General features: G+C 40.7%; 1 protein-coding gene and 1 long non-coding RNA gene across 9 annotated transcripts in view; both read left to right on the top strand.

Annotated features, from left to right (window-relative positions):
- The window catches only part of ppp1r12a (protein phosphatase 1, regulatory subunit 12A), a 68,039-nt gene that overhangs the window by 9,451 nt on the left and 33,061 nt on the right, over positions 1-25,527 (top strand). For all 8 annotated transcript variants that reach the window (XM_086146659.1, XM_086146655.1, XM_086146656.1 and 5 more), the window contains exons 2-3: positions 12,634-12,764; positions 15,886-16,004. In XM_086146659.1, the coding sequence (XP_086002785.1) occupies positions 12,634-12,764; positions 15,886-16,004 (250 nt within the window). The remainder of the gene's footprint in view (positions 1-12,633; positions 12,765-15,885; positions 16,005-25,527) is intronic.
- On the top strand, positions 17,135-20,460 carry LOC147233975 (uncharacterized). The gene is made up of 2 exons (XR_015106150.1): positions 17,135-17,752; positions 17,889-20,460. It is a non-coding gene; the product is annotated as an uncharacterized LOC147233975 (long non-coding RNA).

The following is a 25,527-nucleotide window of genomic DNA, read 5'->3' as shown; positions in this document are numbered from 1 at the left end:
AGGCGATGGAATTCCTTTTGTGGAAGTTGTTGGGTACCTCTGGGTTGATGACGTTGGCCGTGGGGAGTGGTCAGAGCACTGAAGCCTCAAGCCTCAAGGCTAGGAGTATTACTTATCTGGGAATTTCTCCATTGGTATGCTCATCGAGGGCCTCACCGTTGCCTGCTTAGTAGGTTGCAGAGGGAAGTTGTAATACAAAGGGGGGAGAAGAGTAGAATCTGAATCTTAGTTCTAGAAGAAGGTGCTTTTTTCACATGTTTGTTTTATTTTAAAGATATACATGGTCTCTCCATATGAAGCAACCAAACAAACAAAAGCCATTTTGGAAACTTTATTTTACTTTTTTTTTACTGTACATTTTTACACAAAACATTTTCCTTCATCTGCAGTATAAAACCCTTCTGTTGTGCATTTACCTAAAGTTACAGAATGTGATCGTCGCCTTGATTTACTGTGAAGATGATGAGTTATCTGTTCTGTCACACATGAAGATAAATAGAGGTATGCTACTATCAGCATCAGATAATTTAAAAATGGTTATACCATCCGTCTATCCAAATCATTGGTCTGACAGCAACTGATGCTTGGTGTCTCACGGGCCATGTGGTTTAAGGGTTCAAACAGCCTTTTCAGAGCAAAACACCTACATTGTCACTTTGAGTGCAGTTTTAAGATAAGATAAGATAAGAACAACTTTATTTATCCTGAAGGAAATGTCTGTGCCAGAGTTTCAAGAAAAACATAACAATAATAGATAATAGTAGGAAGGAGGGAGAATAAGAAATACAATAAAATATAATTATTCTCATATTAAGTGATCTAAAATTTTGTTAATTCATTCTCCATGGAGACTTTAATTTTTGCTGTCTGTTTACTTTAAAATAATCACTACAGAGAAAAGGGTGACACAATTCATTTTCAATTCCATTGTAAACTGAATGTCCTTTAGCTGACCAAATTTAAACCAACTGAAACAGTTGTTAGATGGTTACCATGAGAAAAACAGGATGTTTTTTTTGTGGTTTGAACTGACTTATGTCAATATTAGTATTATCAGCTGGATGCTGGTGTTATTTGCACATTGATAATCGTGTGTGTTCAGGTATAATTCACAGAAATTTTACAGAAGCTGGAAACAGTATCAGTGCCAAATGGTGATGAATATTTTAAAGTGTTCAAACCCTGGAACCCCAGGGAAATTTCAGAGTAGCAAAATCACCCATCAAACTATCAAAATCAGACTAGATTTTCATAAATTATTTAATTACAATTTAAAATCTTGCCAGCTAAACCTGTTTTTTATATTTCATCAGGGCAACTCGATATTATTCCTGATCTATGGTCCAAACACCATGAATGTTCTATTAACATTGATATCGGGTGCTGCCGGACAACATTTTGACAAAGAATGTCCATATCTGCTTCTCAGTTTGTAGATGTAAAATTTGTAGATGTCAATGGTTTAACGCTGACCAATGGATTTATATCATTATGCAAGGTGTATAGATTTTCCAATTGTGAATGTCCTGACAACAATTTAAAGTGTCTCACTGCAGATAATATGACATTACTCCCAAAGTGAGGTTTTGTTTTGTTTTTTTTTACTTCCCGTTGTATCTGTTTGATAATCTGCTTAATCTAAAAGTTAGATCTGCTGCTGTTATGTGAATTTTTCAAAAGTATTGTAAGCAGGAAATTTCTGTTATATAACAACCCTTGAATGTCACTCAGATCTCACTAGATTTAACAGGATTCTTTTCTCACAAATATTGACATCTTAAAAAGACATACCGTATTTTCACGGCCATAAGGAGTACTGTACTAAAAGGCTCAGTCTCAGTTGTGCATTAATGTGTGCCATTACTGTATTTAACACACACATAAGGCACACCTGATTATAGGGCGTAGGTTTTATGTACAATCCAAGCCCACACTTCCCCCTTTAACGTTCTCATGGTGTACTCAACTACGTCCGCCTTACAACAACAACACTCACACAAGCATACAAGTGTGCGTTGCAATTCAGAACAGGGAAGAGTCCCAGAGATTAGCATTCTACATTACAGTAAGTAACTCCCCTCACTTAATAACTATCGAGAAACTTGTCGTAGCATACCTTGCCTTGAAGTTTATTATTGTGAGTAGAAGTTAATTTACTTTAGTATACAGTTTGAAACTAGCTTGTTGTTGTGGTTCTAGTCCTTGTTCTGATTGGTTTCGGTTTTTGATTGGGCCATCAACTTCGGGTGTGCCCGGGCGTATCCCTGTCTCCCGCCTGTAGGTGATTGACCGACAATTAGTGCTCCTTAAATTCCAGCCGCACTTGAAAGCTGGGCTTTCATCGCTGGGCTTTTGTAGCGTAGAGCACCGCGAATGAAGGCAAACAAGACAGTCAACTTTTTCAAGGCAAAAACTTCTCCAAAATTCAATCCTCTGCATCTAATCCCAAGAAACTTTTTGAAACCTTCACTACACTTCTCCAACTCCCTCCTCCCCCTCCCACCTCTTCCCCTCTGCCCGATGATTTTGCAAACTTCTTTGAAAAGAAAGTAAATGACATTAGATCTTCTTTCTGTCACAATCCAACTAGCTCCAAAGCCAACCACCCCTCCTCTCCCTCCCCACCCATTGCACCAGTCTCTTCATCCCCTCCTAACCCACCTCAGCCTACCCTACCCCACTTCACCCCTTTCTCTCCCCCCGAGGTCCTCAAACTCATAACATCCAGCCAACCACCTGCTCCCTCGACCTGGTCCCCTCCTCCCTCTTACAATCCATAGCGCCAGACCCTCTCCCCTTCCTATCTCACCTCATTACTGCGTCCCTCCAGACAGGCTGCTTTCCATCTGCCCTCAAGTCTGCTCGGGTCACCCCTCTGCACAAGAAACCAGCACTTGACCCATCTGACGTCAAAAACTATAGACCCATCTCCCTACTACCTTTTCTCTTGAAAACACTTGAGCGCCCAGTCTTTAACCAACTCTCTTACTACCTTCAGCAAAACAACCTCCTGGACCCTCTTCAGTCAGGGTTTAAAGTAGGTCACTCGACAGAGACAGCCCTCCTTGCAGCGTCATAATCACTGCAGGAGACGAGAGCGGCCTCTCTCATCTGCGCTAATAGTTCTTGATCTGTCAGACGCGTTCGACACAATCGACCACCAGATACTTGTCTCCACCCGCAAAGCTCTGGGTGTCGCAGGATCTCCACTCTCCCTATTGGCATCCTACCTGACAGGTCACTCCTACCAGGTGACATGGCGGGGGGCTGTGTCTGAACCACGCAGACTGTCTACTGGTGTTCCACAAGGTTCGGTTTCAGGCCCTCTCCTCTTCTCCCTGTACACAACATTGCTTGGTTCTGTCATTCGCTCCCATGGCTTCTCTTACCACTGCTATGCCACCGACACACAGCTGATCCTGTCCTTCTCTCCGTCAGACACACAGCAGGAAACCCGAATTACAGCTTGCCTGTCCAACATCTCAGATTGATGGCAACGAACCATCTGAGGCTCAACCTAGACAAGACTGAGCTGCTCTTGTTGTCCGCATAGAGACCTGGCCATTACCATCGACAACACTGTGGTAAGGGCAACCACATCTGCAAGAAACCTGGGTGTGGTCCTAGACAACTAACTGTCGTTCTCAGCGCACGTCGCAGTAGTTTCCCGTTCCTGCAGATTCCTCCTTCACAACATCAGGAAGATTTGTAGATTCCTCACGGAGGATATGGCGCAGATACTCATCCAGGCTCTAGTCATCTCTTGTCTGGACTACTGCAACTCTCTCCTGGCCGGTGCACCAGCGGTGACCATCAGGCCTCTGGAGCTTATTCATAAAGTGGCAGCCTGCCTGGTGTTCAACCGTCCCAAATTCTCCCACACAACTCCCCTTCTTATGTCCCTTCACTGGCTCCCGGTAGCTGCCTGGATCAAGTTCAAGACCCTGGTGCTCGCCTACCGGGCAGTGAATGGGACAGCCCCGTCATATCTTCAGGATATGGTCAAGACACATATCCCCACCCTTCCCCTCCGATCTGCCACCTTTGAGCGACTGTCCACCCCATCACTCAGAGCCCCTGGCTGCCGATCGAACCGGTCTCGGCTCTTCTCGGTCTTGGCTCCTCAGTGGTGGAATGAACTGCCGGAAAAGGTCAGAACAGCGGGGTCGCTGCCCATCTTCCACTGTGAGCTGAAAACGTACCTCTTCACCAAGCACTATCCGACTAAACGCACTTAGCCCCCCCCTCCTAAAAAAACAACAAAAAACGAAGAAATTAATGTATGTATGTATATGGTTTTGAGATGGCTATTTGGTAGAGTTGTGACTTCTGAATAACGACAACTGGTACTTTGGATCTTCAGTTATTGAATTGCATTTTTTTGTAAGTCACTTTGGATAAAAGCGTCTGCTAAATGACTGTAATGTAATGTGCGTATTTAAAAGTAGAGCGGGAGAAAAACTACGTTTCCTTTTCACATTTTTTTGTGTGTATTGCTACCATGCTGGTCCCCTTCTTCTCCACAGTGTGACTCACCAGGATGTTGAAAGTGTGCTGCACCTTGTCCATGTTAGTGATGTGGCTGGGCTGGATGTGTTTGTCGGCGATGTGTTTGCTGTAGTAGGAGCGGAAGATGGCCAGCTTTTCATTATAATCTGCTGGAAGCTGCTGCGCTACCGTAGTCCTGGTCCTGATGGAAAAATGACACAGTTTCATGAAACGAAAACACCACGATGGACCTCCTTGGAAATGTTAAATTTTCATTTCTTCTGCCTGCGTTACTGCTTTTAGTCAAATGGTGATCGTCGAAATGCTTCTCCCACTCGTTCTTTCAAATATTTGTAGTTAACAGCTAAGACCATTTATATTTCATTGTATTGCTTATTCTTCCGCCTTCCTACTATTATCTATTACTGTTATGTTTTTGCTTGAAACTCTGGCACAACAATTTCCTTCGGGATAAATAAAGTTGTTCTCATTCTTTGCTCAATGATCCACTGCTCGAGTCTTTCCTCCAACTCGGGCCACCTCGCCTTATGTCCGCGGAACTCAGCTGCGTCTTCTTGACCTGTCGGAGCTCGTTTTCCAGCTTCCTCCTCTTGCAAACCATCGATGACTGATCCCCATTATTGAGACGGTTTGTAGTGGTGAGGTTGTGTAGTGCCATGGTCAGAGAAAAGTGTTTTTTATTTGGCAGCTGGTGCTGGCAATTCTAATCTGTAAAATGCAAGAGGCCAGAGTTGCAGCTTCCCACAGAATACTGAACTCCCCCCGTCTGTGGGTGCAACTGAAGGAAGTCAAAGAGGGGGTAGTTTTTCAAGTGCCTTCTTCATGTGGAGTGCTGCTAAATTAAGCTTTGAGTTCTCTGTACTGTAGTCATAGTACCCTTTATACCACCTGTAACTTTAACCTTTTAAGAGTAACAAATAAATAGCTATTTTTGATGTGAGATTCTGTCTGACCTATTGATTTTTGTATCAGTCTAAAATGGGTTTGTTAATATGGTAAAGTGATCTACCTTTTACTCTGTACCATCCAGCCTTACCTCAAGCCATTTCTTTTTGCATTTCACATTGGGCATTTCTACATAAAATATTGTTTGCTTATGTGCGTGCGTGCCCCAGTGTGCGCGTGCGTGTGTGCGTGCGTGTGCGCTTGCACACAGTTCCATGCAGTCACCTCATTGTTTTTTTTGGCCATTGCTCATGTCTTTGATTATTAGATCGTCTTCTTTTCTTAGCTGCATGCCGTGGGTGAATTTTTGGGTCTACACGGTGGATTGGTTAGCCCATCTTCTTTGCGGTGGTCGTGGGAACTAGAGTTTGAATTCTTCCAAATTTTGTGGATTAGAGAGGTGTAAATGATGGATGTAATTACTTAAAGTCCTACATGTTTTCTCCATTGCTTTAGAACAGTTTATTCATTGTGTGTGTGTGTGTGGGGGTGGGGTGGGGGGTGTGTGTGTGTGTGGGGGGGGGGGGGTGTGTGTGTGTGTGGGGGGGGGGGGTGGGGGTGTGTCATCTTCTCCTTTCGGCTTTTCCCTCCAGGGGTCGCCAAAACGAATCAACCTTTTCCATCTAACCCTATTCTCTGTTTCCTCCTCTCTCAGACCAACTACCTTCATAGCCTCTCTCACTATATCCATATATCTTTTCTTTGGTCTCCCTCGAGACCTCTTGCCTGGCGGCTCCAATTCCAGCATCCGTCTACCAATATATTTACTCTCCCTCACAATCTTACATGACTGAACCATCTTAGTCTTGCTTCTCTGACCTTATCTCCAAAGCATCCAACATGAGCCGTCTCTCTGATAGACTCATTCCTGAGCCTCTCCGTCCTGGTCCAAAGAGAACCATAGCAATTTCATGTCTGCGACCTCTTGCTCTGCCTCCTGTCTTTTTGTCATTGGAACAGTTTCTAGGCCATACAGCATTGCTGGTCTCATCACTGTCTTGTACACCTTTCCTTTCATTCTGGCTGACAGTCTTCTTCACATTGTACCCCTGATGCTTTTCTACACCCATCCCAGCCTGCTTGAACCTGTCTCTTCACCTTTTTTCCACAATGTGGGTTGCTGTGGTACGCTGACCCCAAGTACCTCAAATTCCTCCAACTTCTTGATCTCCATTCCCTGTAGCTTCACCGTTGCACTCGAGTTCCTCTCATTCACAGACTTGGTCTTGCTGTGACTAACTTTCATTCCTCTCCTTTCCAGAGCATACCTCCACCTCTAGAATTTCCTTAAACTGTTCTCTGCTCTCACTACAGATCATAATATCATCCGCAAACATCATAGTCCATGGGGATTCCTGTCTAACCTCATTTGTCAGCCATCACCATTTCAAACAAGAAGGGGCTCAGAGCTGGTCCCTGATGGAGTCCAACCTCCACCTTGAACTTCTCTGTTACACCTACAGCACACTGCACCGCTGTCTCACAGCTAGCATACATGTCCTGCACCAGTCTAACATACTTCTCTGCCACACCAGATTTCCTCATACCAATCCATATCAGGGGCGCTCTCCTGGCACCCTGTTATATGCTTTTTCTAGGTCTACAAAAACACAAGGGGGGGGGGGTTTACGGTACAACCTTTCTGTTATGTTGCAAAATTTGTTGCCCTGATTGAGCTGATCTCTTATTAAACCTTGTCCTTATCGGAAGATGCTTTAGGACATCCTGAGTAAACCATTTTAATCTAAGCCTTGGCAACTCTGCGATTCTGGTTGTGTGGCAATTACTTCAATGCTGGCTGAGGTGTTATTATCTGTTCTTCTCTACTGTAACCTGAAGCTTTAACAAATAAAATCTTAGCTCAGACTCCAGGGTTGACTGATATGCAGAAGAAAGAAAAAAAAAACACCCTAATCATTTTGACCTTGCTGTGTTATTTAGGATTCTTATTGGAAATTTTTGCTTGTCTAATTAATTTGGCAGGGTTTGTTCAAATGAGAACCCGAAAGAACCTGATTTTTAGAAATAGGATTAAGAATCATCTCTGCTGTTGTAGAATTTTGAATATTTTGATGATATAAAGTATATATATTGAAAATATATTTTATTAGAGGTTCTATGTTGGCACGTCAGTGTTACATCTGGTCTCAGGGCAACTGAGTCAATTGCTCTTGTTCCAGTGACATCCCAGAAAGCTTAATTGATGCTTTGCTGATTTCTGAAGCTTGTCTACAGTATGTGCATTAAGATCACCAATCAAATGAAGCTTCCTCTGTCCATTGATTTGGTTCATACTCGATTATTCAAGTTACGTCGTCATTACGTCAGCCTCCCACAATCCTGTGGTTTCATTACAAGAGACCTTTTATCAGAAATTGCTGCAAGGATGTGCTCCATAGTCTGGATGCATTATACGTAACAGGCAGGTATGTTTTCACATCACAGCAAGCCTGGCTGGCTGCTTTAAGTCTTTGCGGTCTTGTTTCTCTAAAGAAAAATATTCAATTTAGAATGAGAAAAAAAATGTTCATGAAATGAGAAAGTGCTGATCTTCAACTTCAAAATTCTCTGAATAATTTACAGTAAAGACCAAACAACCTTCTAATTCTGTAAAACTATAAAGACAAAACAAACAATCTTTCATCAATATAATCAATAATGTGGCTACAGGATAATGTGGACTGAGAAACCATTCCAAAATCACCAAATTTGATGGACGAGGAATTGATTAGAAATCATATTTAGTTAATTATTGTGTTATGTGCGTCCATCTTTGGTAGGCTATTTGCTTTTTAATCTTTGGTGGTACTTATTTCAACATTTAGTTTTTATTGGTTTATCTTTGTCCTGCCAGTGTATTTTTTGTACCTTTGTGCCATCAGTCTTGCTGCCCTGACAATTCAACAAGTTGTCGTCTCTTCTTCAGACACACTGGTTAAACAGGTTTTAATGGCTGCTTGATGAGTCACTGTGTATGAATGCCTCTCTATGAGCATGGTGCAGATCCTAATCTGTGGGAGTGAGAGAGAGATGAACTGAGTTTTGGGGGTTAAAGGAACAAGGTTATTGTAGACTAACCTGTTTTTGTTCAGAATGTATGAATTGATGTGCAGAATACCACCTTCCATGTACCAATGTTGGCAGCTTATCAAAAAGTTTATTGAATTGAATTTGTGGAGATGCTCTTCTTGTTTTACATGATCTATTGTCAGTCAAGTATGTGCTTTTTTCCCACTAATTCATCAATCGTATTTATCCCTTGGTAGTTAGACTTGATTGTTTCTGATGATCATTGAAAAAGTGCTTCTGAAATCACCTAAAAATGAACAGGGTATTAAAAAAGTAGCAATGAGAAATATCTGAAATAATTTGTTTAATTGTCATATAACCTATGCAAGTGTAGGTATCTTTAGCCATAGAGGTACATATGTGATTACTAAAGAAAAATCATCATGTATCCAATTCAATGTGTTCAGTTTTGGTGGGGGGGGTAAGATGTCTTGTATGTCCAGACATTACACCATACATACACTCTCTTAGGAGGTCATAACTCTGCTACCTTTCAGCTTTACATAATTACAACCATTTAGTGTAGGATTACCATTGTTGGGCTCCAGTTATTGCTAGGAGGAGCCAGCCAGTGACGCAGTAAAGAAGGGAGGTCACAATTGGCGCTGTGTTTGCCTTAAGGGGTTTGTTTCCATTCTTAGAGGAGAAGTAGAGTGCTTTGAAGAGATAATAAGTGCAGAGAATGGCTGAAGGGATGGAGGGTTTAGATCAGTGAATGTCAATCTCATATTTGCTGAAGGGCCACATGGAGGAAAATCTGTTCTCAAGTGCTTTGGACTGATAAAAAAATTGCATAATAAGAACAGTTTCTTTCATCGAAATATTGCAGCTCATTTTTATGCTTTGCAAAATATTCTGGGGGTCTGATCAGGCTGGACAGAAGTTTGACAGCTATGCTTATGTGAAGGTGTAGGATGACGGACAGAGCAGGTTTTAGATGAAACTTGGAGCTTTGAAAAGTGTACGACTATACAACTATAAGTTGCACTTTTTTCAAAGGCAAAATTAAAAAAAACAGCATGGCCGGGAAAAGTTACTTACAGTAGGCAAAAATGTATTTTTTTATTTCCATTAGGAATAGACAAAATGTACTGTCAGATGTTCAAATGTATTTCGTAAAAGCAAAGGTCATATTGTAAATTCTTAGCTGTCACGACACTGAAAATTTTGTCGATATATTTTTGAAGTTCTGTGAGTCAACTCCCTTCCTAATGCATTTGTGACATTAAATGTATGATATAACTGGGATTTTTTTTACCATCCCCCGAAGGACAATCTGTCCCATTTATTTAAAAAAAAAGAGGGTGGGCACCTGCTGTTTTCAACGTGATTTCAGAAGTCCCTTATTGTTAGTAAAAGGCCAGTTTATGTGTTTCATGCTTTTAACAGTGGATTTTTTTTTTCTCGCACCTGCCTTACAAGACATTTTAGTTGTGGATTAGATTCAGGGACTGTCAGTGTTCTAATGATGCCAGAATATTTCAAACCTTATGATACTAATTTAAGGAAACTCCAATCAGATACATCTTAATACCACAGGAATATCAAAACTAAAGTCTCCTAAATGTGCAAAATATATGCTATTTTTTCATTTGACCGGCATCAAATAGGGTCCCATAGCAACAAATTCAAGTAACTTGAAAACAAAAAAACAATGCAAAAACAATTAAACCCTTGCATGTCACATTTATAGTCTGATTGTAGATTTATATATACTGTCTGTAAGTAGAAGTGGTTTCCATAGACCTGAGCAGAAAGAAGCCTGAATATCCATGTATGAGGACAAGTAACAAAATCCATAAGGGGAATATTTCACTTCTGACAAAAGGTGCAGACCCTCAACATGTCCTTATTCATTTATATCTGTGCTGTCTGCCATGCAATAAACTCAGCATGTGTGAGCCCACCTGCACCTGGAGATGTGCAAGAGCAGCCATGACCAAAACCATATCATAAACAAACACAGACACACACACTGCCAGATAGTTCAGTCAGGCCTTCACTGATGGTCCTCGGGCCTAGCCATCTACGGTGTTGCAAGCAACCCAAATTTGGACAAGGATTCCAGTCAGATAGGAGTGTGCCCTGAACTTGAGGCCACTCTGTGTTCGTATATCTTCAAGTAGCTTTTTCCCCTTGTCAATGCTTCTGTTGTCATAGCAACCCCAGACAGGTGATGGACACAATCAAGGCAGTGTATTTGGTGATTGGTGTGATGGATTTTTTTGTTTGTTTTTAGTAATTAACCAAACCTTCTGCTATAATGGTAAGTTCAGGGGTGCTCACCCTTTCAGCATGCAAGCTACTTATAAAATGACTGAGTCAAAATGATCTACCCACAAAAAAAATGCAAAAGATTCTTTAGAAGTACAATGTATGTTTATGTAACCTGCATAACCACAAGAGTCGATATTGCACAACACAGAATAATTGTGTACATTTTTTGTCATGACCCAAGTTCACTCTGATGACTTGCACTTGAATCAGCCAGGGATGCACAGTTTGGGCAGTAGCTTCTTACAGCCAGCCTTATTAACGATGACGTGACTCACATGGAACGATGCTTCGGTCGCGGCTTTCACTTTTGAAGTATGCTGTGTGAAAAGTGACTACTGTCCGGAAAATCGGGATTTTAGTTCCTTCACCTTTCTTTTTCTCAGCTTGCTTTTCGGTGGGATGTCAGTCTCGTATTTTCCATGAACAGTCCGAACATTACGTTCCACATAACCATTCTTTGGTATAGCGATGTTAGACTGGCAGAAGAGGCAAATGCACTTCGAAGATGTCATCATGAAAAAAAGTCCTCCCATTTTGTATAAAGGTGATAGGTTTTTGTAAGGGCTGAAAATTGGAGGTAACTTGCTGACTAGCTTGTTAGTTTTGCTGCACTTCACGCCGTTCTTTATGCATGGATTAGTGACCTCAGTGTCAGAAAAAAATCAGATGTCACCTGACTGGCGACGCTTAATCAATCAAGTGAAGAGATGGATGATTGGCTGACGTCTATTTTTTTTAATGTCATGCGATCTACCAGTATTACCTTTGCGATTGACTGGTAGATCACATGACGTATTGAGCACCTCTTGGTTAGTTGATACCTGGTACCTTTGGTGTCAGACTTACAATCATTTTGCTCGATATGCTATGTAGATTGACAACTCCTTGACAGCTGTCAGTGACCAAGCCCAGGTTTGACTATGCTCTAAGATCTTCAAAACAATCTAGATTCTGATAATGCAGCTTGTGGAAAGACTTGTTTTTTTCTTTGGATGATTCTCTCTCGCCCAAACCCATCAGCTCCCAGATGAATGAGGTCATGTCACATCTTTCAAAAAGTTTGTGTTCCCACAGATGCCATATATGATCACATTGTAAGGTTCCAAATTTTCACATCAATATTTTAGGCCTACATAAGCAGTTTTTGGGAACGGAATAGATTTGGGAAATAGGAAAATCTTAATTTTTTTACAGAATCAGCTAAGGTTTATTATCCACTTTGTTTAACTTTAGCATGTTATTAGAAAGCATACTATTTCTTTCCTACTCTAGTTTTCATGATGTCCTTGGTTGATTATTGACCATCAAACTTGGGGAAATGAATGTCTCAGAGACATCGAAGAGAATTTTTACACCTGATTTCAATTGATAGCCGGCACCAGCCTTCCATGATTAATCCTCAGCTTTAACCCACATCCTCCCACAGTATTAGTGAAGTATTTTTGCAGCCTACCCATTCAACTCTTCCTTTAAGTGCTCTTATTTGACTTTGATCTCAGAAAGCCTCTGATTGTTTGACACCAAATGACTAGTTTTTAGACGAATAGCTTGTTGTCACGTTGACTCATTTGAACAAAACCCATTATGGTGTTTCTGAAACCATCCATCGGAGGAAGTGGAGCATCGGAATATATTATTAAAGACTGTAATGCGCAGCCACCAGCCCAAACATCCCGACAATTCTGAAGTCACATGGTAATCTGCCACAAGCTGCGCAATTCTCTTTCCATGAAACCTGTTTGTAAATTGCAAGTACTGGAAAACACTGACCAGGTTGCCCCCTTCATCTGAATTGCCTTAACCCCCCCCCATTTTTTTTCTCTGCCTCCTTAGGCATGTATAGATGACAACGTAGACATGGTGACGTTCCTTGTGGATCATGGCGCCAGCATCAACCAACCTGACAATGAGGGTTGGATCCCCCTCCATGCTGCAGCTTCCTGTGGATACCTAGACATAGCAGAGTGAGTATATTTTGACTATTTACAAGGCTGATGTATTGACATACCCTCTTCCTTTCAGACTGATAATATAAAAGATTGCATGTTAAAGTCATACTGTGGGGCCATGATTACAACGTACAAAGTATCCACATCACATCATTTTAGAAGTAAATCTTCAGATTCATAAATTTGTGTTTTACATGTACCCCCCTTTTTTTTTAATTCAAGCTGCGGATTTTGACCCCCGCCCCCCATCGTACATAAAATAAATCCTGTTAAAGTGCACTCACACTTTTTAATCAGGATACCTTTTTGACACCATCATCAAAATCCCATTAAATTAAAACAGTCTCACCTATTGATGAACTAAGATTTTCAGTTTGAGACAAGACTGTTTTTGATTTGCTATCTTCCAGCCATCTAATCCATGATGAATAGAAACAAGTTGGTGGGTCACATCTACTTTTATTAATGGATTTAACTTTTTTAACTTCCAATGTTTTTTGTTTGTTATACACTTAGATTCTTAATGTTTTTTGTAAAGAAAAGCTACTTGGGTTTCCTTTTGAGCCTTTAGCTACAAATATATATATATTTTTTTAAACGAATGTCAACACACATTTACATCAATATAAAAACAATTACCCACCAAATCGAGTTGCACTTTAATTTTTTTTGTGTGTACTCCTTTTTGGATAGGACGAGTCTTCTCTGGCCATATAACAACACAGCGATGTTAATGTACAAGCTATTCTAACAGTCCACAGGGGCTCAGTTATTGTCATTGTTCAGTGTATTAGGAGTGTGCCATGACCTGCTTTACTACTGTGTTACATTACAGACAGCTGACAATTTATCTTCTCTATTAATGTTTACTAAGAAGTAACAAACAATCATGGGCCTTAAAAAGATAATTGGCCACTTGTGAACAAATTTTTAGCACTCTAATAAAAGCAGCCGTCAAATGACCTAAGGTCAAATGCCTACCAGGTATTTATATGCGTGTTTTATGCAAAGATCAAGTGCTGTTTACTTAGTTAGCCTGAGCTCAGCAGGTCTTGTCAACACTGCAGCAGCGCGGGGGTCGGTGCCGCAAAGAACAAAAAGTTGTCCCATATCGAAGGAAAAGGTCAAGTGGTCGGCCTTATACAGATGATGAATGGAGTCATGTGGAGAAACTCAACAACCTGAGGTGGGCGTCGAGTTCCCAGAGAGTACTTTTCGGTCAGACTCCTTCGGAATTATGACAGTTGCAAACGGCAGTGCAACAATTCTGCAGCCAGAAAATTATAGGGTTGCCTAAGTGCTTTGTAGTGGGGATCCCAGTCACAGAACCATCAGGTTTAGTACCCCTGACACAGAATCAGGAGAATAGAAAAATCCAATCAAGATGATATAACATGTGAAATGTAGCTGCAGCCAGTCAGTTTCCGTGTTGGGGAAGTCATAAGTACTTGGCGCTTTTCAAATGGTGCATTGGCCAGTTGAGAAGAGTCTGAGTTTCTTTAAATGTAGGCACATGAAGTCAAGCTGTTGAATTTTTTTGAAAAGGTTTTGCATCACTGCTGCGCAGAGACAAAACTATTGAAGGGTATGAGAAAAATGTAAATGACTGAACAATTCAGCCTAGCCTTGATACAGAATGTAATTTATGATTTATTTGTTTATTACTCACAGAAAGAGTTATCTTTTTTCCCTGATATCTCACGCTTTCATTTGAGTCTTAAAGGGCAAGCAGATGGAGTTGATACATGAGTTTGACATGGACTCATTTCAGACTTAACACATATAAAAAACACAGGCATCACTCTCAACCTCATCTCAGTTCTATCCAAAATGTGCTGCAGAGCCCAGCCCTGATGGCCTAATCTGCCGTCTGACGCATGAGACACTGTTGCCAAAGTGTAGCAGCCAAACTGCAATAAAAGTTTGTGGAGTCACAGTGCACATAATTTCAGTTTGGTACTCCATTCAGCTTTGAAATCATAGTTTGGTACAGTAGAAACACAAAACTAAATCAATAAATGAGGTTATTTGAACAATAACAGCATGGGTGGACAGATAGTTTGAAACAAAATATCAAGTGTTACCTCCCTAATTAAAACATAATCCTTTTGAAATGGTTTTATTGATGAACCCCTTATTTCCTTACACTTCTTGGATTGTATACAAAAATTGTTGATGTAAAAAAAAAAATCATGTATTGCAGTTTCATCCATCCATCCATCTTCTGCCGCTTATCCTGCACTCAGGGTTGCGGGGATGCTGGAGCCTATCCCAGCTGTCATTGGGAAAGAGGAGAGCTACACCCTGGACTGGTTGCCTGCCACATACAGAAACAGACAACCATTCACTCTCTCACTCGGGGCAATTTTTTTTCAAATTAACCTGCTGTATGCTTTTGGGCTGTGGGAAGAACCTGGAGAACCCAGAGGAAATCACACAGACATGGGGAGAAATGCACACAGAAGGCCCCCTTGTCAGAGTTGAACCAGAGTCCATTGTGCTGTCAGGCCGAACCTATCTGGATAAACTGTAAACTGTCTGGATATCTGATGCTCTAGATATCTGCCACACCTCATTTAGACTCCTGGCTTTATTTATTTCTCAGGTGTGACATGCTCATTCTGTTTGCACATCCTCAGAAAGGCCCAAAGTCCATAGGTTACCTTAAGCTCCAAGAGCTTTTTCAGTATCATGCTGATTTGAATGTTAACTTAATTCGAAAAGTATATTATCGTCTCCCTTACCTTGATTATTTACCCTGGACATATGTTTGCTGAAACTTCACCGAAAGCCTTGAGTGATAAATTCAGTCTTTAGTTACACTTCAAAGCAAAAGGTGGCACCAATTTAGTTTTTAAAATTGATGATTGTACATTTTGATTTAAAAGAAGACACAAGGTCTACCTGCTGATGTCTGTGAAAAGTGTGATCTTTGCTTAAGGACAAATGGGAGGCGCAGGATAAGTCACAGTGTTGTCATGCTGGCAATCAGTCAGAAGCAGCATCACTTATCACCTGTCTGTCAGCAACATTTTCACTACTCAAAGGAAGCAAGGGTTTATGTTCACCGTATCATAATTTTCACATAAATGTCACCTTGGCTAGAATCTGAAATGTTTGTGTGCTGCTGTTGCAGGTATCTAATTAGTCAGGGTGCCAATGTTGGGGTTGTCAACAGTGAGGGTGAGACACCTCTTGACATTGCAGAGGAAGAGGCAATGGAAGAGTTGCTGCAGAATGAGATCAACCGGCAAGGTAAGTAATTTAAATATATTAGAAAATCAGAAAACGACTGCCAAAATCCTTTTCCATTTTATTTTGCTACAGTCTATGCTACTGTCTTGCTACTGTCTCCTCTTCTCCTTTTGGCTTTTCCCTTCAGGGGTCGCCACATTCTAATCAAGCTTCTCCATCTAACCCTATACCCTGTATCCACCTCTCTCACACCATTTACCGTCATATCCTCTCACTGCAGCCATAAATCTTTGGTCTTCCTCTAGACCAGGGATGTCAAACTCAATTGCACAGGGGGCCAAAATTCAAAACACACTAGGTCGCGGGCCGAACAGGATAAACATTTATCGAAAACATAAAAACGAAATGTTTTTGGAATATGAATATGAATAAAAACAGACAGAAATATTATTCTGGAATAAACTTAAACTTAAATAACTTCTATTTAATATTTTACTCTCCATAAAAATATATCTTGTTAAATTATACAAATAAGAAATATGAACAACTAAACATCAAATGACATTCAAATCCCTTTGCTTCTTTGTCATTGTATATAGAAAATAAACCCTTAAATATCCCAAAAGATTTTGCTCTTGATAAAAATGGCATGTCAAAATTGTAGGAGTTAGAAATATGAACATGCTACACCTGGAAATATACATAAAATGTGTGCTTTTCAGCAATAACAAGTCAAACTTTCAGTTTTCTTTGCTTTTATGTCATCTGATTGCAGCTGGACACCTGACATCTTTTTTTAGAAAGAAGTTGGCTTATATTTGGTGTGAGGTCCTGTGTTGTGGAGATTCTCAGGATGGACTGCAGGTTCTCATCAGTGAGACGACTCCTGCGTGCTGTATTGTTAATTTTGATCACTGAGGAGAGCTTCTCACACAGATATGTGCTGCCAAACATGCACAAGGTTCGAGCCGCATCTAGACGGAGCTGGGGCATTGCTGCGGGGATGGAGCGAATGCACTGTGCGGGCCCCACAGTGTCGTACTTTGCCTTCAGTGTCCCATTACACTGCAGCTCAATCAGTTTCATCTGAATCTGCGCAGGTTTCCACTTCAATGGCAAATGGGTTGTGAAGCAAACTCAAAACTTTTTTTGTACTTCAAAGTCACTAAAGCGCCGTGCGAACTCAGCACATAGTGCACTCAGTTTATCGACAAAGTGCTTTTTTGGGTACACCGTTGTACTGACTTGGTTCAACATTACTTGGCAACAGGGAAAGTGAGGCAAGTTACTCTGTTGCATTTGTGTCTCCCACAAAAGCAGCTTCACTTGAAATGCCTTCTCTGCATCATACATATCAGTGATCAAGTGTTCACGTCCCTGGAGCTGCAGATTTAAGGCATTAATATGAGCTGTTATGTCAGCCAGAAACGCCAACTCACACTTCCACTTTTCATCCCTCAAAATGGTTGAGTCTTTTCCTTTACCGTCCATGAACTGACTGAGCTCGTTTCGTTTCTGAGCTCAAAAACTCTGTTGAGAACTTCTCCCCAACTTAGCCAACGCACCTCTCCTGCATAAAAGACCGAAACTGACGGTGATTTAACCCTCTAGCTCGGATAAAGTTTCCAGTTTGCGTTACAGTGTTGATTACATGATCCATCTTCAGGACTTTGCCACATAGTGCTTCCTTGTGTATGATGCAGTGATATGCTGTTAAGGCCCCAGTACAGTTCTCCTCCTGCATCTTCACTCGCATCCTCCCCAGTCGTCCACTTTTTCCACTGCACATAGCCGGTGCTCTATCAGTTGTAAGTCCAATAAGTTTGTTCCAGTTGTTCATGTTGGTTACACTTTGACATATGTTTGACATATGTTTTCAAAAATGTCTTTCCCAGTCGTTGTCCCGTGCATCGATTTAATGTCCGTTATTTTCTCTGTTTTCAGAATCAACGTTTCTCTTTGGGATCATGTGGAGCTATCTTTGCAATAACTTACATCAACAGAAACTAGACTTGAGCGATGCGGGAAAAGCGCGGCAAGGCAGCTGAAGCGTTGCATTATGGGATCTGTAGTATTGTGTTATCAGTGCTTCATATCGACGGGCAATTAATATCGATAATATAACAATGATCTCATGGGCTAATTATAATTACACTGCACGGCCTGAGTTTGACACAAATGCTCTAGACCTCTTGCCTGGCAGCTCGAATTCCAGCATCCGTCTACCAATACATTCACAATCCCTCTTCTGTAGATGACCGAAACATCTCAGTCTGGCTTCTCTGACCTTGTCTCCAAAACATCAAACATGTGCTGTTCCTGTCTTGCTACTGTCTCTGTTGACAGTCAAATGGATATGCTCATTAGCTAATCGTTGTCGAATCGTATTGTGGTAACTGGACTTGAAGAGGTGATAGGTCTTCAAGAAAAAAAAACAAAAAAAACCCCAAAAAATCCAGTCAAACTGCAATGATAAGAATTGATAATGATTGACCATGTCTTGGATGACTGAGTCTTCAGACTTGTACTCATTCGCTGTTTTTTTTAAAGATTCCAAAACAGCATGAAGACAGTTACCTCACCCATGGCCTCTTTACACAAACCACTTTAAGGCTTTATCTATATTCTGCATTGACTCAGCATAGACCATACAATGAATCATTTGACTGTGTGGACATTAATATTTCTAAAAATTGTCTGCATCAGGCCACAATGAGACCAATAATCCACTTGCTGATGGATGGTGGGATGTAGCATTGGCCCCCTTTGATCCTGTTCTTCAGGCACTTACAGCTAAAACCTATCCAATTTAGGCAAAGCGTCAGCCTAAATGATAAACAATAAATACAGACAGTGTGTCTGTATTTGTCGTTACACTAACTGGAAAGCACTGAAACTTGATGCAAGCTCATACTCGAGAAGTTGTAGGAGTGAGATTATAAAGGAAATTAGGCACCACAGTTTGCTGTTCTATGTAGTCTTTGTTTTGTTTTTCAAGATACATGGTTGATGTAATGTGGAAATATAATTCAGACTCAGACCCTTTATTTTTCCTCCAGTGTGTATTTAAACAGGCTTCCCGACAGGCTCCGCCTCTTTCTAACAGAACCATGATGTGTTCGCCAACTGTAAATAACTGAATTTCCTCATGTTTGATTGCTTTTCCAAGCAGTTATCCATACAGACTTCTTTTGGCACTTAAACATCTTGTTCATCAGCAAATACATAGGCTTATCAGTAAAATATTTGTTTTTATTACCTTTCTCTTGATGAATAAATTGATAATTCTCTCATAATACAGCGTCTCCGCGCTCATTAAACAGCATTAAAAGTCATTAAATAGATTTTGCAAACATTTCGGACTTCGATAGTAATAAAAAGAATTAAAGTCAAGACCTAGAAGCATTAAATTGTTAATAAACTTAATGGGGAAACATTGCTATTCATAATTTATTTTGAATACGCAATGTAAATATTTAATAATTTCGATCAGAAGAGTGTGATGACAGGTGATGATTGACAGGCCAAACTCTTAAATTGGCTATTTTTACAGCCGCTCTTGTGATGGTGCACAAATTTACAACATTGGACGTTGAACGTGGCGAAAGAGCAGAGAATAGTTTGGGAAAAATAGGAAAGTGTAATTATTAATAAAAGTAGATGGATGCAGGACTATTCAAAGGCTGGTGGTCTAATGGCACATGTGAGCAGATGGCCATCAGTCAGCGAAAGACAGGCAGCAGTTGACTGGTGGATTTTTTGCTGGGACCAGCAAAGCAACTGCACCAGTCACCAACACAACAGCTGCTGCACTGACGGCTACAGCTGATGCTAAAACCACCTCCAGCAGTGCCGCGACAGGGCAGGAGGGCCAGCAATCCATAATGAGGTGCCCTGGTGTCTGAACCCTGCAGTTCAGCACCACTTCCATCTGTCAAACAAGTGTCTCTGAGCTAGGTCAGGCAATGTGTCCCAATTCTGATATTTCTGAATATTTTACATATAGAAATAACAATACAAGATATGTTATAAAATTTGGACTAGCCTCACAGTAACAAACTGATTTCCACAGGGAATGGGACCTGCAACATAACTAAAAAAAAATCTGCGGAAGCCCAGAGAGTATTCTGTGGGCAGATCAGAGCTTGAGGAGATGCTCTGTAGCCTCAGCCTGGACAAAATACTTGAAGTACCTTGATAAAGAGAGGAAGAAGTTTGAAGGTGCACTGTGTGGACTTGAAGAATGAGCTGGTTTCATTGAGAAAGGAAAAAGGCTGTGTTGACAGAGGTGTGCGCCAGCCTTCAGAAGGATGCTGCTGCACTTTCTGAGAAAGCTGAAAAACAATGCAGGTAGTGCACTCATGGCTCAAATAATCAACAAGTCAAATACTTTGAGGAGATACAAATAAAAATGCCTTGACCTGAAAAAGGTTGAGACAGAGTTGGAGCAAAAAAAAAAAAAAAAACAACTAAAAAATACAAACTAATAATCATACAAAAAGTTAAATCCATGTGCTTCTCAGAAGGTCATATGTACCGTATTTTCCGGACTATAAGGTACACCTTCAATGAGTGGCCTATTTAACAAAAATGTTCAGTTTAAGGGGCACCTCATTATAAGGCGCATATAAGAGAAGCCACAGTAGTGGCTCGGGTTGCGTAATGCATTCACTTAATGGAGCTGCGCTAAAGGGAATGTCAACAAAACAGATAACTCAGTCAAATTTTATTAATAGAACACAAACCAACATTCTGACAACTCTTTACACTCCCCAAACAAGTTAGTGCATTCACAATATGGTACTGTATGTAACGGTAGCTCTTACCTGTGTTTGAGCGGCCTTCGTTCAAACAATTTATTTGTAACTCCAGTTGTCACAGTTCAAAACGTTTCATAAAACGAAAGCAACAAGAAGGACCGCCTCTAAATTCATTGATGTTTATGTCGCTAGGCAATGCTGTTGCTTTCATTCGAATAGTGACGGTAGAGACGCTTCTTCTTGCTGCTTTCTGTTCAACAACCCACTGTTCAAATTTGTCCTTTAACTGCAGCCATCTCGCTTTGTTCTCTTGGAAACTCAGTTTGGCCTTCTTTACTTGCCGCAGATCATCTTGTTTCCTCTTCTTCCATACTATTGATTCGTTAATGTTGAATTCTCTTGCTGCTGCTCTATTCCCATGTTCTAGTGCGTGACTGATCGCCTTGAGTTTAAACTCTGCGTCGTAAGCGTGTCTCTTGAAAGGTGCCATTTTGGGGTCTTTACACTCACACACAAGTGGTGTGTGACTGGAATTCCTCTTTACCGTTTTTACCGCTGCTACTTAGACGATGCGCGCACACACAAATGCAAATGAAAAATGCACGCTTCGCGCAGTCATATATCCCAGCATACGCCGCGTGCTACTTTTTCTACGGGAGAAAATGGAGTCGGCAGCTGATTCCGGTAGTTGCGAAACCTTTCGCGGCTCAATATTGATCCATATGTAAGGCGCACTGGATTATAAGGCGCACTGTTGTTTTTTTGAGAAGATTAAAGGCTTTTAGGTGCAGAAAATACGGTACCTATATGCTACTGTGGGAATTCTATTGCAGATGTAAAAGGTTGATATTATTATAAATTTACGGGTCTGCAGTCGCACTTTGGCATTATATTTGTTTAAAGTGGTATTAAGAAGGGTATTAAGTTTGATCAGCTGATACCTGCAGAAATCCTGTGATGGTAAGACAGTAAAAGGTTCAGAAAAGTACCGTATTTTTGTGACCATAAGGCGCACTGTACTAAAAAGCGCAGTCTGTTATGTGTGCCATTACTGTATTTAACACACACATAAGGCGCACTTGATTATAGTGTGCGGGTTTTATGTACAATCCATGCCCACACTTCCCCCTTTAACGTTCTCATGGTGTCTTCTACTACGTCCGCCTTACGACAACAACAGACACACAAGCATACAAGTGTGCGTATTGAAAAATGGAACGGGAGCAAAACTGAGTTTGGTTTTCACATTTTTTGTGTGTATCGCTACCGTGTTGGTCCCCTTCTTCTCCACAGTGTGATTCACCGGGATGTAGAAAGTGAGTGGCACTTCGTCCATTGTCGTGATGTGGCTGTGCTGGATGTGTTTGTTGGCAATGTGTTTGCTGCAGTAGGAGCGGAAGATGGACAGCTTTTCGTTATAATCCGCTGGAAGTTGCTGCGCTACCGTAGTTCTGGTCCTGATGGAAAAATGGCACAGTTTCATGAAACGAAAGCACCAAGACGGATCTCCTTTGAAATGTTCAATCTTCATTTCTTCTGCTAGCGTTACTTTAGTCGAATGGTGACCGTCGAAATGCATCTCCCACTCGTTCTTTGCTTGATGATCCACTGCTTGAGTCTTTCCTCCAACTCGGGCCACCTCGCCTTACATCCGCGGAAACTCCGCTTCGTCGTCTTGACCTGTCTAAGCCTCTTTCAAGCTTCCTCCACTTGCGAACGATCGATTCATTAATCTTAAATTCTCTCGCAGCTGCTCGATTTCCATGTTCCTTCGCGTAGCTGATCGTGTTCAGCTCAAACTGTGCTTCATAAGCGTGCCTCTTTGCCATTTTCAGGGTTGTTAAAACAACGATGTTCTGCATAAGGCACATACCCCTTCTTTTATATATAATCAACGCCCACTCTTCCTCCTTTAACGCTCTCATGTTCTCTCCTATGTCCGCTGTACAACAACACACAAAGGGCACACTGTACTATAGGGCGCGCCGCACATTTTGAAGAAAATGGAAGACTTTTATGTGCACCTTATAGTCATGAAAATACGGTAATAGACCAGACACTGACAATTAGTTGCTCCTCAATTCTAAACTTTCCTCTTATATCGGTCTTCAAAGTCAAATATTAATCCATACATTTTAAAATATAGCTAGTGGAATAAATAATAGTACGGTTCAGGATGCCTCTCTTAGCTTTCAGCAAAGCTTAGTTTGCCCAATCCGTTCAAGGAACAGAATTCCTTATTTGTAATGACACACCCAGTTTTCAACATTCAAACCAAATCCCTCTCACTGATGTGTCTAGTCTTCCTATCAAGGTTCAACCACAAATATACCACAATACTCAAAGTGGTGAAAACAGTCAGTTTTCATAACGACTGATCAAACTAAAGGTTGAACTCTCATTCAATCTTATCTGCTCACTTTTAATAACTGAATTAGCATTTTGAATCGAAAAGCTAATCCTGTATTGGTGGATTTCCATGTTCAAATGAATGGCCACATTATTTGAAATGAAGCCACTGCAGAAGTTGCAGCTCAGGAAGGTGAGCTAAATGGTTGCAAATTAAAAACAAACTCAGTTTCACAGCTCACATAGAGCACATATTTTCACTATTTTAGCCTGTTAGACCAAGAAGAATCGGATTGAACCTTGGTTGAATTTTTTCATTTTTAGTAGCCCAACAATATTGCAAATGTTGATAGATAACTCTAGCAATATAAGACAATGATTTGGATTTCATTCTGGATTTGAGTATTTGAAAGTTCTATTGAAATCCATCTATAAAAACAGCTAATATAGGCTAGGGTAATATTTTTTTTTCATGAGTACACGATTTGAAAGGCTAATGCAGGATTTTTTTTCCGTTTGCGTGTGTGTGTGTGTGTGTGTGTGTGTGTGTGTGTGTGTGTGTGTGTGTGTGTGTGTGTGTGTGTGTGTGTGTGTGTGTGTGTGTGTGTGTGTGTGTGTGTGTGTGTGTGTGTCAACACAAGAATATTGAGCAGACAATGATAATTTTATCTTGTTAAGGTATTGTGTAATCCAGGTTGATAATAATAAAAATAATGATGCTACTCCTAGATTTGCTAAGCACACAGGGGGTAGGGGCCTTGCTCTTGTTGTACTGTATATGTCATGCAAGTATGGGTGTCAGTCCATTTATTTATTTATTTTTCACTTGAGGAAAAGCCTACATAATATAGAAAAGAGTTCCAGCTTTTTTGATTGGTTTCATGTGAGTTTTTTCAAAACTGAAGTTAAGTCTTTCTATTTTTGTCTGTGGCTGTTGTGATAATGAAAGCCATCCAGCCCCCCACCCGCGAATGGCTAGGGGCCACTAATAGACCTATAATTGGCTCTGGGCCAGAGGGCCACTCCTCAACGCATTAGAGTGGTTAGCTTGTTTATGGCTAGTAACCTATCGATACTTCTCAAGCAGGTTTTTTGATCCTCATATTTTACAATTAAGGCGTTACACTAAGTGAGCAGTTGAACGTGATCACTGATCATCTGCACAATTGTATGAAATTAAAAAAGCATGCCATACTTAGTAGAATCACATATAGAGTATTAATTACTGCATTTACATTCGTTTAATGCCGTTCTCCTTCTGTTGTCTCCTGGTGTCATTATCATTGTCAGTGAGAGCATGAATGGCAGGGATGAAAGTGAAATTATTCATGAATTGATGTTGTTTTACAGTAATGCCTTGACCTGCGATTTTAATTTGTTCTGTGACCAAGCTCTTTACTCAATTTACTCATATTGAACTTTCCCATTATAATGAATTGAAACCCTATTAATCCTTTCCAGACCCATGACTTTGTTAAATAAATAAATGTTTTTTTTTAATAAAAAAAAATTACTTTATGAATAACTATGTATAAAATAGTTATACATAATAAAATAAATGTAAAGACATTGGTTTATTAAGTGTACTTACCTTGAACATTGGATGGAAATGCCAGCGGCAGCTGAGGAGGTTGAGAGAGTTTTTCATTTTGCACTATATCACTTAACTTGCAAACTTAATGCGATATAGTCTGTTGCTAAATTGAACGGGCACTCTATGCTGCACTTTATTGCCAAACTTTATTTAGCTATGGAGTGGAATCTTAGTAATCTTTGTAAAATGATCAAGCCACCCCCGACTGGCCTTGAACATTCCCCTTGACTGCTGCACCAGATTTGCTGTACAAATTTCCAGTGAGACATTGAAGTCTGTAAATCCTTCCATTCTTTAACTCAAACTTCCATTTTTTGACTACGGTCATGTGATAGTGTCGAACCTTACAGTTTCAGAGTACCGGTGGGATTTGTGTAGTATCTGACCCAATAAAGATTTACCCTGAGTCATTTTTTCCCTTTCATTTCATTTCTCATATCCCTGAATCTCTTCTCAAATCTGTAATTCCTACAGCTGCAGTCTGTGTCATATTCATGAATGAACACCTAAGGATCACAGACCACCACTTCTGCATTGTCAAAGAGCACAGAGCTGTCCTGCTCCTCTGTTCCTCTTGGTTTACAATCCCCTCCTTATTTATCCAAGATTAAACCTATGGGAAAAGCTTGTCTTCTCACACCAAACCAAAAGACATACGTGTTCTTTCATTGCCTCAATTGCCCCAGGAACTCTTAAGTTTTTCAGGGTGCCAGGACAGGAGGTATGATGTAGCCCAGGGAGCAGAACAAAACCTATAAGATCAGTAGAGGCGTTTGCCTCTGACTTATTTAGTTCAACACAGTTTGCACTCAGCTTACGAGTCAACCACTCATGCAGCAATGAATTTCTGAAGCTCTTGTATTCTAGACAGCTATCAGCA

The sequence above is a fragment of the Fistularia commersonii genome, chromosome 5 (genome assembly GCF_037954325.1).
Source record: "Fistularia commersonii isolate RoL2024-O1a breed Wild chromosome 5, RoL_Fcom_v1.0, whole genome shotgun sequence".
Lineage (NCBI taxonomy): Eukaryota > Metazoa > Chordata > Actinopteri > Syngnathiformes > Fistulariidae > Fistularia > Fistularia commersonii.
Note: the sequence above shows the minus strand (reverse complement) of the source record. Positions and strands in the feature narration are given on the sequence as shown.